Raw genomic sequence first — 16,029 nt, 5'->3', positions numbered from 1 at the left:
GGCGGGGAGTGCTGGGCGGGGGCTGCGCGGCCTCGGCCTTGCCATCACCTCCTGCTCCAGGGCCCTCTGCCTGGGGGGGGGGGGGGGGGGAACGACGACGACGTTATTCCCGACTTCCTAACATCAGTCAGGGCAAGATTTAGTACCGCTGAGAGAAAAAACGTTGTAAGGCTCTTTTATTTGATATCCATTCCAACAGCAAGGAGGCTTTGAGGTGGTCTGTCACTGGTAATTTGTACTAAGCAATACTATGCTTTGATCACAGAATCACAGAATTGTAGGGGTTGGAAGGGACCTTTAAAGATTGAGTCCAGTCCCCCTTTGATGATGATTCTTGTAGGAATACGTTATGTTAAATCTTCCAGAAAAGCGCAGTTGACAGATTTACAGCTGCATTAGGCCAAGCAGCGTTCATTTGGCTTCAGAAAATACAAATTGGTCTAAGGAGAGCAACTGAAATTATCCATTGTCAGTGCTTCAGAGCAGCTCCACGTAGGTGCCAATTCTGAATGTAAGGAATGGAGAGCGTTTCCTCCATAAGCCCACAACCAAACATGGTGGAATGACGTCGCTCTCTCATTTTTAATACTCCAGTACCTTCTAAGAAACAGCAGAGAATTCTTCCAGAAACATCTACAAACCGTATGTTATGTAAGTAGTTCTCAGCTTAGGTTTATAATAAGCACTTGAAATGGCAAAGCATTTTAAAGATGTCTAAGGAAAAAAACCTGGCAATGCAACATTAATTTTGGCATTTTTTTTCCACTTGTCATTCTCATGCTTCCTTTCCAATATCCTCTTTACAGTTATCTGCTCTACCTTTCTGGGACAGTTTCAGTGGATGTAAGTTTACAGCCAAAGGTACTTTTGAAATAGTTGTTAATAATCTGGTATTTAAGATGTGTTTATGGAAAGAATAATTTTGGTTGTTCACTCCCCTCTCTCCCCTCCCCGTAAAAATCACCAACACACTGGTGCATTTATTTAATGCTTTAGTCGTTTAAATTGAAAGGAAATTAACTGCAAGGAAAAATATTCAAATATAAATTTGGTAAAGTACATTCTCCTCACAGAGGACTAACCATGTGCCACAGATCTGTGTGCAAAACAGAGCCTATGAACAAATTTTAGAGCACAGGTTCATACCCAGGATCAAAAGATTAACACCGGGAGCATCAAACTAACAAGATAATTAAACAAACATCAAATTAAGATCTAGAAAATGGAAAAGCTGACTGTGGTTGTCTTACCAGTCACAGTTGTAATATCACTACCCCAAAACTATTCTAAAAAAATCCAACGTTTGACTTCTCCAATTAATATGGCTACTCCTCAACAGGTGTAAGTCAATGCAGCTCTACTGAAGTCAATAGAATTTGTCAGTTCACAAGGACTGATATGTTTCTAAGCATGGCTCCAATAAAGATACTGATATACCTAGCACAACAGCATGAGAGAATAAATAAAGATGCACAAATATTGAATAATACAAGAATACAAGAAATATCATGATCATAGAATGCTAGTTCAGAAGTTCTAGTATTTCTAGACAACAGTATTTTTTTAAAAAAAGTCTACCATTCAATACATACTTGAAAAGTTAAAGCAATACATTATAAAGAGATCTGTACCAGTTTTTAAAGTAGAAAATACAAGTTATGTCTTCCAGTTTGTGTTAATCCTAATAAATTTCATACAGCCTTTGGTTTCAAACCAATACAATGCAACCAGTATTACAATGCATACTTAGTATTAATTAGGAGAGGATGCTGTAAAATTGTGGAAGTTGAAAAACAGGAGTACCAAATTACCGCGTTGTAGAAAGTAAAGGCTGAAGAAAATACTTGGGGTATATATATCCTATATATCCTGCACATTATGTAAACACACATTCAGAATAGTAAACAAGCTAAAATGTCTTCCAAGCCTCCCAAAAAGTTACAATATAGCATACATATGTATATATCATATATAACATCATCTGTAAGGAATGTAGTCTGTTACATCCTAACTTACTTCTGTGCTTAATTCATTTGCAATTCAGACAATACATTCATATAGAAATGGTACATCATTTACTCTTTGGAGTTTCTTGCTTGTTGTAGACAAGGATGGATCAAGCAATAATGAACTTTCCTTTTAACTCAGATACTGTCATTATATAAGCAACGCTCAGCTGCTCAAGAGCTTTCCTGTTATTGAAACTTAGAACTTTCAGATTTATGCACAGCAAATTGGTGTGAAAGTCTATTTCTCAGTTTGAAATAGAAGTTAACTGCTTGTTTTGTTCTATTAATTTCAATTAGGTGGTTAACTTCCATGTTAAAAATCAGATATGGCAATAGCCAGTAATAACAGAAAAGATTATTACTTGCCTATATAACATTCATTCTCTACATTTTTTCAAGAGCTTTCGATAGTAACAGTTTGAAAAGAGACCAAATATTTTTGAACATTTTTGAAAGAAATTATTTGCTCAGCTACAACAAAAATAGAACATTTATTAGTTTTACAGTTTATCCGAGTGGATAGCACTGTGATATACATAAATCCTCTGCAGCAACGTTACAGAACAGTTCTAGTACGTATTAGATATCAATGCAAGAAATGAATCTTTAGATGTTTGCATCTGCATTTGTAAGAAAGATCTCAGTGCCTCATACAAAGAATTCCTTCTAGTCTTAAATCTTCCTCCCTTCAAGGTACATCATGATTGACTGTCTCTCTTCAAAGCTTCTAGTCTTTGTAGTAATGCATTTCCAAACACCTCCCGATATGCAGGGCTGAGTGTGTCCAATAAGGAGTAGACAGTTTCATGGTACGGGTTTTGCAAACTGTCATCAGTTTGATCAAAATCATAAGCTACAACCTGCAACAGAGAAATCACTGGTTAATTTTTTTTGTGATTAGGATCATGTTGCAATGAGAAACAGGTATCACAGAGTTTACCTTTGCCAGTCATGTTGTACAGTAGTATAAAAAAAAATGTTGATTTAAATTTCAGTCTATGCTTTCTACTGGGGGGTCTTATTGGTTACACAGTATTTAGACCGTTTCAAATACTTTTTTCTCAAACTCCTAATAGTAGTAAAATCCAGCACTGTCACCTCTGAAAGAAGTCTTACTTGTACACATTTGCACAAACGATATGAATGTTGCAGAATGGATCTGTACACAGACTGTTACTAATTTTTCTAGGCACCTGAGAAGACTGACATGCTTACAATAAATCTGTCCATTAACTGCTTCAGCCCTCGTCCTTTTGCAAGCATCTCAAATAAATGCCTGTTTTCCAACCAGCTTGCCTTCTTCCTTTGTTTGCATTAACAGCAGTGCCACTCTGTAGGGGAACACATAGAACTGGCTTTCATAGAAGTACAAGAGGATATGTATGCTGTTTTGGTATCGCTGAAGGTGCTTTCTAGGCACCTTCTGAACAGGAACATTATTCAAAATGAAGACAGTCAAGGAATTATAAACAAAGTAGTTTACCCTTAGTCCTGAGTCAGTGAGCTCCACACAGTATCTGCCTCTTTCCCTGGTTTCCACGTTGATATATGCCACATCCTCTGCACATGGAAGGGTTTTTGAAACAAACATGTTGCTGACAGCAAACAGAACATCATTCACTACAGCTTCAGCTTCTAGTCTCATATCTTTTACATCTGCTTCTTCGAAGTCTCTATAATCAGAATCCTCTTCAGACTCCGTGTTATTGGTCAACTCCATAGGACTGCAGTCAGTTTCCATTCTGCATGTGGAAGCATTTGTTTTAGATTCATCATCCCACTACAGCCCACATAGAACATTTACACCATACAGCTAGAGCTACATCTTAAGTAGGTGTATTTACTCTAGGGGAAAAAAGTAAAATATGAAAGCTAATGAATCCTGCAGCAATCAGAAAAGTCAAAACAAAGCTCCTGAGAACCTTCAGGTCACATCAGCACACGGAAGCATTACTGAAGGAGTTGCTGCTTCCTATGCAAGCAGCTCACGCTGTGTTGTATAAGACTCCGATATGATTCAGCAGTAACTAATTCAGCACTTTGCTGATCCCGAATGCACCGGGAAAACCAAATTAAGTATGAACCAGCTATAACTAATGGCTGTTGAAAATAATAACCTATTATCCGTGAATTTAAGAAAGACTTACGAGGGCCTGTGAACTAAACGAGTTATCAGCGATTACGAGGGCAGAAAAAGAACAGCAGTTTTCTGTTCAGCCTCGCTAAAGAACGACTCCCTCACTCGGTTTTCACGCACAACTGTCAGCACAGCCCAGAAACGTCAGACGAGGACAGGCTTCGCGGCCAACTCCCACCGGCGGGAGAGCTGGTCGTAGAGCTGCCGAGCTTCCTCTCCTCGGAGAACTACTGCGATTTACCGACGCTCACAACACGCACAGATCACAGCCGAGCAGCGCAACAGGACCGGAAGCCTTCCTCCCACCGCGCCCTAAGGCAGCCCACCTACCAGCCCCGGCGCCCAGCCGCACACTGCTGCGGCGCCAGCCGCCCTGCCGAAGCGCGACCGCCCCGCTCGCCCCAGGACCAGTCCCTCTCAGGTGCGGCCGCCACCGCCCCCCTCCGCGCCTCCCGCGACCGCTTCCGCCCCCGCCTCCTCCGCTCGGAGACGCCACTTCCGCTCTGCGTCACGGTGCCGGTGCTTGGCGCGGTGGGGGAGGTGCGCGGAGGAAGGCGGCGAGCGGTTCGCATCTCACCGACCCGGCTGTGCCAGCGGCGGGAGCTGGCGCGGGGGACAGCACCGGCCGCTTCCCAGTCCCTTCCCGCCGCCATTCCCCTCGTGCCGTGCGACGCCGCCGTCCCCTCCGCGCTCGCGGGGCGCCGGGAAGATGGCGGCGGTGGTGGCCGAGTGAGGATGGAGCTACCTGTGGGCGCCCGAGGGCAGGCGGTGCCGCCCCGCCGGCCGTGAGAGGGGCGCTGGAGGAGCCCGGCTGCGGGTAGCCCGCGCTGAGGGGCGAGCCTGGGCCCGGTCGCTTCCGCGCACCCCATCTCCAAGCGGCCGCCCCGGCCCCGTCCCCGTCCTGATCCCAGCCCCGCGGCTCCCAGCGCGCAGCTACCATGCCGTGGCCGTTCTCGGAGTCCATCAAGAAGAGGGCCTGCAGGTATCTGCTGCAGAGATACCTGGGCCACTTCCTGCAGGAGAAGCTCAGCCTGGAACAGCTCAGCCTGGATCTCTACCAGGGCACCGGCTCTCTGACGCAGGTCCCTCTGGACAAGTGGGTAAGAGACGCCTCTGTGCCCGAGGGACCCGCTGATCGCTGCCCTCGTCTACACCCTCCCGGTGCTCTGTCCCCATGACCTGGTTTTGTTGTTATTTTTGATGATAGGAGAGGAAAGTGGGAACAGTATTGGCATTGTAACTAAAGGAGGGCGAGAGTTGGTGGCAATGAGAAGGAGGAGCTAATATTACCCAGGCTACCAGCAATTGCTCTTGTGACTGCCGAGGATCTTGTGTACTGGCTACTAGCAGTGATGACATAAACACAGCGATCCCTGCTCTAACTGCCATTTGTCTTCAGCTTGGATGCAGCTTAGCTCTTGCTGACAGTGTTGTGCTGAACTCGGGGCTGTTTTTAGACCTCTGCATAGACTGGTCTTGAAATGCTGGAGGTCTGTGTTGACAGGAAATGGAAAGCTGCTTTCAGCTGCGCGTGCTCAGCAGGTGGGCTGCCATGCTTGGAGCCAGCTGAAGCTTTATTCAGTCCTAGTGCGTATATTTATAAACGTATATGTGTATGTATACACGTTTACATACACACATAAGTGAACTTCCCAGGCTGCTCTAGTAATGCAAAGTTCTGTGTCCCTCTCTGTAGTGTTTCGAAAAGTTTCCGGGGTTAATTACCAATGTTACTTTGTTGTACCTGTGAGTCCAGTGACTGTGGTAAAGAGCCTTAAGCGCTTGTGTGCGTCACTCACTGACTCTCAAGGCAGCATATACGATTAAGTGCACAGGCTTACTGCTTTACACACTGCTTTCAAAACGATTTTAGTATACTGTGTTATTTTAAAATGCTTGTAAATGCCTGAGGTTTTCATGTAGTTCTTCCCCAGTTTTTAATACGAAGTATGTTTGGAAGTGGCAGAAGACAGATTTTTGCTGAAATGCTGAGCATGACCAGTGTTTTAGTGTAGGTTTTGTTGTTGTTGTTGTTTAGTGGTTTTTTGTTTGTTTGCTTGCTTTCTTGTCTTGTGTGAGGCTTTAATTGAGATGTTATGCCCTCTAGTGGGTGTCACAGCAGTCTTCATTATTTAAAATATAAATAGCAGTTACCGTAGCATTTACAGACTAAATGAATAGTTAATTATGTATACAGAGTGATTAAATGCATATATGCTGATGTTCAGGTTATCTTTCCCATTTGTAGATTAGCATTTGTCTTTCTGACTTGTAAACAATGAATGACACGTTTAAGGTTCTCTGCACGTGACTCTCATGTATGACAGATTGCAAAACAGATGTGGAAGTACTGCAGCTCTGTTTTCCTCTAGTCATCATAAACTGGTTCTTGATGAATCACCAGAATGAGTGTGGCTTGGTCATTGTCTTATCCCTTTTTCTGGATCCTTTTATTAATTTTAATATAGATATTTTAGCCAATATTGTACACGTGTTTATAGACTATAGAGATAGTAGGAACAGATGGGACTATAGCTGTAACTTCTTTGTTTCCTGGGCTGTTTAGAAAAGTTGGAATATAACCCACGTTATTTGGGGTTGAATTTTAATACCCACTGAATAGTGCTTTAGCTGGTGGTATGACTGTGATTCCAGCTCTGTGTGTTTGGTCACATATGGGAACAAGTCCAGATGTGAAAACTGTGCTTCAGTTTTAAAATTTCTCTTAGAATGATCTAATTTCTTTTTTACAGGAGCAATTGATATAAAAATGCTTTATATTTTTGTGTGTGTGTGTGTGTGTATATTTTCCTTTAAAATAGTAAATTCCTGTTTAATAAGGAGCATACTTAAATATTTTTGTTGCAGCGTAGCAAAAGGATTTCAGAGGTCAGATTTATTCAACATTGGTTTTAATAGTTTACTTCCCTCTATAGCAAATTTATCTGTAAAGATCCGAGTAATTTAAATTACTTGGTGGTGATTTCAAGTAAGGTTTTCATGATAAATAATGGATTTTTTTAATCTCCACTTATTGTCTTATTTATAATTAATACATTTATTTCAAAATAAGATCTTAATGTCACTTAATCTTTACAAGTAGTTTGATTTTTAACTTCCTAACAGAACTATTTCAGGCCCTGTGTTTTAGAAGTGGATGTCTTTTTCTACTTCTTGAGTAGACTTTGGAACAGAAACTGGAAAAGTAAACAAAAGTCTAAAAGCAGAGTTACTTTTAAGCTGAGAACGTAAATAGAGCAGCAAATTAACATGACGAGTAGAACTGAAGACTTAATAATGAAAGACCTTGTTTTCTGAAGTTTTTCAGTTCATTTTTATTTTTAAATGATCCTATGGAGCAACATTTTAAAAATGGAAAGCATTTTTAAAATCCTTATCTGTGTGTTAATCATAAATCTATACTTTTTGAGATAAAAATCAGTGTTTTCTTCAAGACAGAAAGGTCAAAACCACATTTGTATCTGTCAAATAGTATGGCTAAATACTTAGAATACTGACTTAGATTTTTTTTATTTTATTAGCCTTGATGGTGCTTATTTAATTAAAATGGAAACTGTTGAACTTTTGAATCAGAGCACAAACAAGGGGGTGGCTGTAGGTTTGTTTGTAATGTCACTGTAACAGATTTGCTTAATGGTGATGGAGCAGTTTCTGTAGAATATTGGTTTGTCAACCGAGTTTTGATTGTCAAAATTTTAAATTAGTGCTGAGCATAGCTTTGAATGTGTTAAAATGTGATTTAGAAATGGCAAGAGCAATATTCAGCAAGGAATGATTATTTGGGTACAATGTTCAATTGTCACAGAGAAGAGTAAAACAAGCGATGCATTGGAATTAAGGTCTTATGAAATAGTCTTATCACAGAAGCCAGGTACCTGTGGTGGTTTTACTCTTAGCCCATTTTTCACTGTCTTAAAGTATTGCCAGAAAATGAATAGATTGTACCAAAGTTACAGCAGAATGTATTGATGTATTGTAAAACACAGGTTATACAGCTACTCAGAGGTAAAACTTAGTCAGCACTAAGTGGAAAACAAATTGTGATGGAATCAAAATACTTGAAAATAACTGGTTTATTGTCTGAGTAGAATTGTTTTATTTGTTATTATATTTAGTGTATATTTTATATGCACATGTGTATAATATATATGCATTACATTTTGTTGTTAATATGCTGAAAATTATGTGGTTCCTCTTTCAGTTTTTTTTTCTTCTTCTTATAGTGTCTGAATGAGATCCTGGAGTCTGCAGATGCACCTCTGGAAGTCACAGATGGTTTTATCCAGTCAATTTCTTTATCTGTTCCATGGGGGTCATTGCTACAGGATAACTGTGCGTTAGAATTAAAAGGATTAGAGATGGTCTTCAGGCCAAGACCAAGGCTTGGTAGGCTTGTTATTTATTTATTTATTTTCTCCTTTTGCAGGATATTTCAAGTAGCTTACTTATTTATGCTTCACATTTCATTCTTGTTTGTTTAACTAGAAATAAATTTTGTGCAGTCTTACACTCTGATGTAAAATTACTGCTTTGAAAGAATGGTAATATTCGGAGAAATCTTTATTCACTTGCATTCGTTTAGTTATATTTGATGCAGAGTACATTATAACACAGTAGAAAAAATATGTCATGCAAGTTTTATTTTGTCTGTTTTATTTTGAATGTTTTGTCTGTTTATCATGTTTGCATTTGTGCTCAGCAGTAGCTGATAGGAGTTTCAATTACATTCATCTGATTGCAAAAAATTTGTTCAGCTTAATACATGCTTTACTTTTGGATTGCTATTTTATTATTTTGTGGTTATTAGTTCAGGTCTGTGTTCGATGTTTAAAACCTTTTAAAATTAATATGTTAAGATAACATTTTAAACTTTACTTAGTCCTTCCCTAACTAGGATATTATGTATTAATAGAATAGGAAGCTGTAAAATAATTTGTAAAGAGAATCATTTCTTTTGATTTCATTTTGCTCATTATGCCTGCAAGTCATACCAATACAGTAAAATTTAAGTGAAGTTAAGCCAGTATCAAATATTGGTTACTCTTAATTCTGATTTTATCTTGCTTATATTGAATTTTCAACTACCAGAATAATACCAATACAATCTAAATGGATTAAATGCATTTTGAATTAGTATATTCAATAAAGACAGATCATAATGTCTTACTAAGCTGATGAAACTTTTTTGTTGTTATTTTGTTTTGTTCTCATTGTTTCAAAATTTTTACAGCTGAATTTATTAATATTTCTCTTACTCTGCAGCATCTGGCTCTGAACCTATGTATTGGTCAAGTTTTATGACCAGTAGTATGCAACTTGCAAAAGAATGTCTTAGCCAAAAACTGACAGATGAACAAGGAGAAGGGTCCCAGCCTTTTGAAGGACTTGAAAAATTTGCAGAAACTATTGAAACAGGTATGAATTCATTATTGAGATCTGAATGAATGTCACAGGTTATCAATTTATGTTGTAACTCGGTTTTACAAAATGTCATTTCGTTCACTGTAACTGGTCTTGCATATCTTCATTTGTTTACTGTAAAGCTTAAGCAGGAAGGCAGGAGGGGGGAAAAAAAGAAAACGACAGATATACTTACAAAAATATGTGTGCATCCCTTCAGTGGACAGAATGAGCCCTTCTTCAGGGCCAAATTGACCTTTGTTTATACCAGAGCACGTCCAGGTAAATCTCTGCTTCACTGAATGATAGGTGAGGTCCCATGTTGTCAGAGGTGATGCTTTTGAAGAAAATACAATAATTTTTCAACCATTTTTATAGAGAACTGACTTGTTATGACACACTTCTCAGTAATCACACTATGCTGCTAGATGTTCCTTAGGAACTGCTTGTTTTTAAGTGAAAGAAAATAAGGACTGATGACCACATCATGCAGTGGAGAGCCTAGTGCTAGAATGTCTGAGCTAAGGGAAACCTTTAAAATTAGTTCTAGAAATAGAAGTATCAAGGTAAAACAACACGATGTTTATGGCAGTGTTTAAGAGTTTAGACAAGGTGGATAATGAAGCAGGTAATTTAAGATCATCCATGCTGAGGTGTCGAACAACTTGGTTTGAGTTGTCACTTGCTCCGGTATCCATGCATTGAAGGTCAATTGCATGATGTAAATGTATATATTAGATGTTTATTGGTAGTTTACTTTGTCACTTGAATTTTGCAATTTATTTTCATTGAGAACTTCCCCAATTTAAAGTGTTCATTTGGTTTATAAAAGTCTTTATTGAGTAAAGTGACTTTGTTGTCTTTTAACTTTCTCGTTTAAGTACTACGAAGAGTGAAAGTTACCTTCTTAGATACTGTTCTGCGAATTGAACACGTGCCGGAAAACTCTAAAAGTGGAACTGCACTTGAAATTCGAATTGAAAGGTAAAAAATTTAATAAAAATCTGTTGATTTTTTTGTTTGTTTGTTTGTTTAAAGGACATTTTCTTGCCACTCTCTGTACCCATGTGCACAGTCTTTATATACAGTTAGACAGCAGTTCTTCAGCAACTGCGTTAAGAGCACCACTTTTTATAAAGTCAGTAAGGAGTTTCTCCACTGAACTTCTGCTTAACATGTTTAAACTAAAATATTTAATCATCAAATCAGAAGAGATCCAGATTTCTTTTCTAGAGACAAGATAATGATCACTTCTGCAGTTAAGGAACACCATTTCTCAGAAGTACAAAAGTCAGTGAATAGTACTGGCAAATGAGGCAACTCACTTGAAAGAAATGAGTAGCGTGTTGTTTTGTTGTTTGGTACATTCTGTTTATGGAATAGCAGATGTATTTTTTCCACTGCAAATTCTATTATCTGGAGACTTTAAGTGTTTGCTGTTTATGCTATACCTCAGTATTACAATGTAAGAAATTTAATTGCACAGAAAATTTATGGAATTGGAATACGTTTTCTCTATTTCTAAATTCCAGAATATTTCTTTCAGATAATGCTTATAGACAACATAAATGTGTTATATGGTAGATCTTCCAAAAGTCAAGGTTCTGAAACAAGTGTTACATACATCCCAAAGGAAACATTTGTATAGAAGTGTTGCACAGACTTTTTATCATCAGATTAGACATAAGTACTAGGGTAATACACTAGGATATATTTACAATGAAAGCATGCTGCAATTGTCATGTAGAAAATTCAAGATTTCCACCCGTTCCCAGAGAGTGGTGGTTTCTCCTTTCAGGACAGTCAACGGCATTGTAAATAGTCTGAAGAGAGAGAGAGTATATACAAACTTAGAGGCTAATATGGCACAATAAAGGTAAAAATTTGCATGCTCCTACCATCTTTATTTCCTTGCTTTTGTCTCCCAGAACTATGTACTGTGATGAAACTGCTGATGAGTGCTCTGGAATTAATGTACATCAGCCCACAGCTTTTGCTCACAAGTTACTTCAGCTCTCAGGTGTCTCTTTCTTCTGGGACGAGTTTCCCGCATCAACAAAGTCCTCCCCAGTCTGTTCAGCTACACAGCTGGTAAAATTAAATGCAATATGTAAACTGTCACGGTATGAAAGATAGAATATAATGTTGTGCTTAATATATTAGATTCATTCTAGAGGATGTAGAAATTAGACTTCTACTTGAATCTGTGCTTGGTGACTTTCGTAATCTCTTCTGTTAGTTTTGGCAAGGAGGAAGAAAATAGAAACTTTAGGACTGAGTAAAATTTAAGATGGTATTGTACTGGAATCTGGATGCTAGTTCTAATATGTGGAAATACTTTCTTAGTTAATACTTCTGTGGAAACTTGCTCCAATTTTTGTGAAGGCCTGATATTTCAAATTTTACTTATTTCTTAATAGCTATTAATAAGTATGTTTTAATAGTACAGTCAAATTTATATTTGTTTAAAACTATTACTTGTGTGATAAGCTTATGCATGTTTACGTCGTTTTGATAAGAGACGACATGCCTTCTAATTCCTCTCTGTAACATTTTAAGGCAACTGAACCAAAGCTTTCACCCAGCTGGAACCCAAAAATCACTTATGAGCCTCATCCACAATTAACAAGAAACTTGCCAGAAATTACTCCTTCTGACCCTGTACAGATCAGTAAGCTGATTGGTAGAATGGATTTGAGCCTAACATTAAAGCAAAATGAAGTACTTCCTGGAGCGAAGGTTAGTCTTGCTTTCCTGGTTGTTATGTTAATAGTCACATATGACTTCATATTTTCTACTGCATAACAAAACAAAAAAGAAAAAAGAAATAGAAGATTCTCGAGGTAACAATTCCTTTAGTTTTGTTTTAGGTTCTTTCATTCAGAATCAATATATATATGTAATTAAGACAGCTTTACAGTGACCAGCTGGTGCATTCTCAGGATTTGTAATAAAAGGCAGGAAAAATGTACAAATACTTTCTGTTAACAAGCACGTAATAGTTAGTGGACTTTTCTACTTATTCATATAAGTACATCAGTCCAATTTGGGTTTGTGGGTCTATTTCTTATTCATTTATTAAGTAGAGAGGTGCATTATCTACTTTGGCATTCTCCTGCTACTTCAATTCAAAGTGAACACTAAAGGGAATTGCAAAACAATAAATTAAAATTATATTTCAAGGTACAAGAAATGCACTGACATCTCTTAAAGGAGAATTCCTGTGTTGTGGTGACAAACTGAATTTATATATTGCAGTGACTCTTGAGAAAATTGTTTTGTTTTCATGATACTCCCACTGCTTTGTTTATCCATTTTTTTTTTTCCTTGGAGCACTGTGACTGACTTTGCCTATGTATGTGTGGAATGCCTGATTAAAAACACTTAAGTTTTAAAAGGATATAATTACAACATTGCTTACTGAGGCTGCAGCACTGCAGCATTATAAAGCTCTTGTGAATATTTCTGCTTTTGAATTTTTACATTAAAGTTAATAACAATCAAATAATAATGCCAAATTTAAGTGCTGCCATTTAAAATAGTATTTTATTTGACATATAAAGATAGAAGAAACAAAGCAATTGAAAATAAATTGAAAATTGTTTTTTTTTTAAAAGGTATGAGTATATAAGTAAACTTGTATAAATATATGCCCCTTGTCTCTGATATTAAAATAATGTTTTAACAATTGTAGGATTGCAGAGAAATACTGCTTTACCATGCTATCTTCCATTAGCTGCAGGGGGCACCTCTGCTTCAGTGCTTTGAGCACCTTCTCCACTCCTTCTTTGACCTTGGGTTTTGCACAATTTTTTCTCACAACTTTTTTTTTTTCTTTCTCAGACTATGTAGCATTTTGCCTTTTCTTAAATATGTTTTCACAAAAGTGAAAACCTTTGCTGATGAGCTCAGCTGTGTCCCAAGGAGAGTCTGACACAGAGCCAGCTCTGTGCATCACGAAGCAACCCCGGCCTCTTCTCACAGAGGACACCCGTGCAGCATACCCTGCTACCAGCTCTTTGTCACTGGCATACAATACAATGAGTAATAATTATGAGTGGACCAATGTCTAGGAGTGTAGGAATCTAGAACTGACAAATCTGTACAAGTTCTTAAGATAGACATAGCTTGAGTAGGTCTTCAGAGGTAAGTGGCTTGCTTTGTTGAAAACTATGTCAAAGCAATGAGGCATCTAAAAACACCCCCACTCTGTTGCAAGGAAGTATTTAAATCTATTAATCTATACAATAAAGTGTAGTTCTGAGGAAAGCTTTCACAGCTTTTAAAATCTACTTCAGAAGGCGCTGATTTCAGTATTTTGTAATTTGTACGTAATACTAACTTTATATTGTTAGTTGCTTTTAGAAATGTTGAGCAAGCAAAACTACTGGCATTCTTGAATTTCCCTATTATGTTATCTGTATTTAAGCAAATAAATTGTGGGTGACAAATCTGTGTTCATCTTGCCAAGCTATGAATTGGAAGCAGTATATCATAAAAAGTTCTAGCTGTTTAGGAAATAAAAAAATTACTGAAATGGCTGTATTCTTTACAGTATGAAAATGTATTATCAAAATCATTGAGACTTTTGAAGGAAGACTGTGTTCATGATTTTGTGTTTTTCCTTTCTTTAGTTGGATGTGGATGGACAGATAGACTCTATACATCTGTTTTTGTCACCCAGGCAAGTGCATCTTCTATTGGACATGGTAGCAGCTATTGCTGGACCAGGCAAGTGAACATCCTGTAAATGCTAAATATGGGTTTATGTGGAAAAAAATTAAGATTTCCAAGATAAACAAGTTTCTTTACTGGAAAATGTTCTTGTGGTGGTAGATTATTATTTTCTGTTTGGTTTTAGCAAAAAGCTCTGTAGCTGCTGTGTGTAGTACTGTGATACAGTTTATGTTCAGTTGGAGACTGTTGGTTATGAAAATGTAGACAATAAAATACTTTAAATAAATAAATCAAAAATTAGAGGGAGAGTAGAAGACAAGAATATAGGGGAAATGATAGTTGGAGATGGTCAGGAAGCCAGAACAGTTTTGGTTCTTATAGCTTCTATATGACCAGATGAGCTTTGCAATCTAGTTTTATCCCTGTACTGTGCTTTGGAAACAGGCACCGAAAACATATAATAGACAATGCTTGAGAAAATTTGTCTGTATTTGCTACATAATCAACAGCAGTATTTAGATTATTACAGCAACAAGACGAGAATGTTTTTTTGTTGTTTTTTCTGTTTTCCCTGTGTGTTCCTAATGTAACAATACTTACTATTTGGATGGACAGTTAGTTGTCTTTTTGAGAAGATTTGTCGTATCCTTGGTGCATGCTTAATAATCTCCTGATGATACTAATATTTTTCTTTTACTGGACTTGTTAATTGGTTTTAGTTAACTGAAAAAGCATTCCCATTTGTATCATCTTAAAATCTGATATATTTGTAATTCCTTAATAGTAAAATTTACACGTATGACCATAAAATACTCACTTCAGAGTTGCAAGCAATGCTAGAGAGTAAATTTGGTTATGCATATGTGTGTGTGTGTATGTATATATACTTGAACAATACGTATGCACACACTCCAGCAGCAACAGCTAGTTAATTTGCAGATTTGGCTCTGAATTTTTTTAGAGTTACTGGTAAGAAAATAACGGTACATTTTGAATTTTTTGATTTTCTTCTTAAATCCAGAAAGCCTAAGCAGGATAGAATTGTCAAATAAAGATAGGAAGAACCGGCCAATGCAGCAGGAAGATGAGTATCGAATTCAGATGGAATTGAAACGTTATTTAAGAAAAGAGTCTTTATCTGCAGGAGCCTCATCTGAACAAAGCTTCTATGAGACAGAGACTGCCAGAACGCCTTCTAGTCGTGGCAAGTATAAAAGATGATACAGCATAGCAGAAAGCCCATCGTTAGATTATATAGAGGGATTATATAAAAGATTATATAAAATAGCTGTTGATCTTCTATTCTTGGTAACTTAAGTATCAAAATAACTTTGATGTAGAATTATTCTAAGCCATTAGTTGCACTGTTGAATAAAAATGAATATCAGGCTCAGTGAGGTTAGGCTAGGCTTCATTTAAAAGTTCAGTAATCTTTATGCACGTTTAATATGTGCAACATAGTAAATGCATGTGAATTGTAACATCTTTTCAACACATTGAGGAAATGAAATACAGAAAAATAGTTCAATTGTTCTTGTATTTACATTTTTATCTGCATTATTATTTTCAGTGTTTTTTATTTGAGATTTAATATACTAATTTGTCAAAGGAGTGTATGAGCTTAAAGAAATTATGTCAATTTGAATATGAAAACAGAACATTTGAGTTCTAATATTTTCGAGGTTATTAAATTGAACTCCTGTAAATAATATATTTGTTTGACTGTTCTGCTTAGCTGTTGGATTTCTGAACTTAGAAATGCATTTCTTTTAAAAATAATCCTTT

The 16,029-nt window shown here is 37.4% G+C and overlaps 2 protein-coding genes and 1 long non-coding RNA gene across 9 annotated transcripts in view; 2 read left to right on the top strand and 1 right to left on the bottom strand.

Annotated features, from left to right (window-relative positions):
* Positions 1-77: 77 nt before the first annotated feature.
* LOC121111024 lies at positions 78-3,296 on the top strand. Its single transcript, XR_005860562.2, has 2 exons — positions 78-861; positions 3,199-3,296. It is a non-coding gene; the product is annotated as an uncharacterized LOC121111024 (long non-coding RNA).
* Positions 976-5,240, bottom strand: GSKIP (GSK3B interacting protein). Of its 5 annotated transcripts, none has more exons than XM_040701048.2 (3): positions 4,728-5,240; positions 3,493-3,751; positions 976-2,869 (listed from the first exon to the last, which is right to left on the bottom strand). In XM_040701048.2, exons 1-3 carry the CDS (start codon positions 5,108-5,110, stop codon positions 2,708-2,710), a joined length of 804 nt encoding a protein of 267 aa, XP_040556982.2. In that variant the 5' UTR covers positions 5,111-5,240; the 3' UTR covers positions 976-2,707. The 5 variants fall into 5 exon arrangements, with proteins under 5 accessions (XP_040556982.2, XP_015142943.1, NP_001008473.1 ...); XM_015287457.4 differs by having other exon boundaries at positions 5,084-5,240; NM_001008473.2 differs by lacking the exon at positions 4,728-5,240 and adding an exon at positions 4,477-4,612.
* ATG2A (autophagy related 2A) overlaps positions 4,641-16,029 on the top strand; it is a 44,373-nt gene continuing 32,984 nt past the window's right edge. For all 3 annotated transcript variants that reach the window (XM_040702052.2, XM_040702051.2, XM_015287777.4), the window contains exons 1-8: positions 4,641-5,246; positions 8,391-8,553; positions 9,430-9,582; positions 10,449-10,551; positions 11,496-11,658; positions 12,127-12,306; positions 14,202-14,298; positions 15,266-15,448. In XM_040702052.2, coding sequence (XP_040557986.1) covers positions 5,085-5,246; positions 8,391-8,553; positions 9,430-9,582; positions 10,449-10,551; positions 11,496-11,658; positions 12,127-12,306; positions 14,202-14,298; positions 15,266-15,448 — 1,204 coding nt within the window. In that variant the 5' untranslated portion in view covers positions 4,641-5,084. The remainder of the gene's footprint in view (positions 5,247-8,390; positions 8,554-9,429; positions 9,583-10,448; positions 10,552-11,495; positions 11,659-12,126; positions 12,307-14,201; positions 14,299-15,265; positions 15,449-16,029) is intronic.

The sequence above is a fragment of the Gallus gallus genome, chromosome 5, assembly GCF_016699485.2.
Source record: "Gallus gallus isolate bGalGal1 chromosome 5, bGalGal1.mat.broiler.GRCg7b, whole genome shotgun sequence".
Classification (NCBI taxonomy): Eukaryota; Metazoa; Chordata; class Aves; order Galliformes; family Phasianidae; genus Gallus; species Gallus gallus.
The sequence above is the reverse complement of the archived record's forward strand: the minus strand, read 5'-3'. Positions and strand labels throughout refer to the sequence as shown.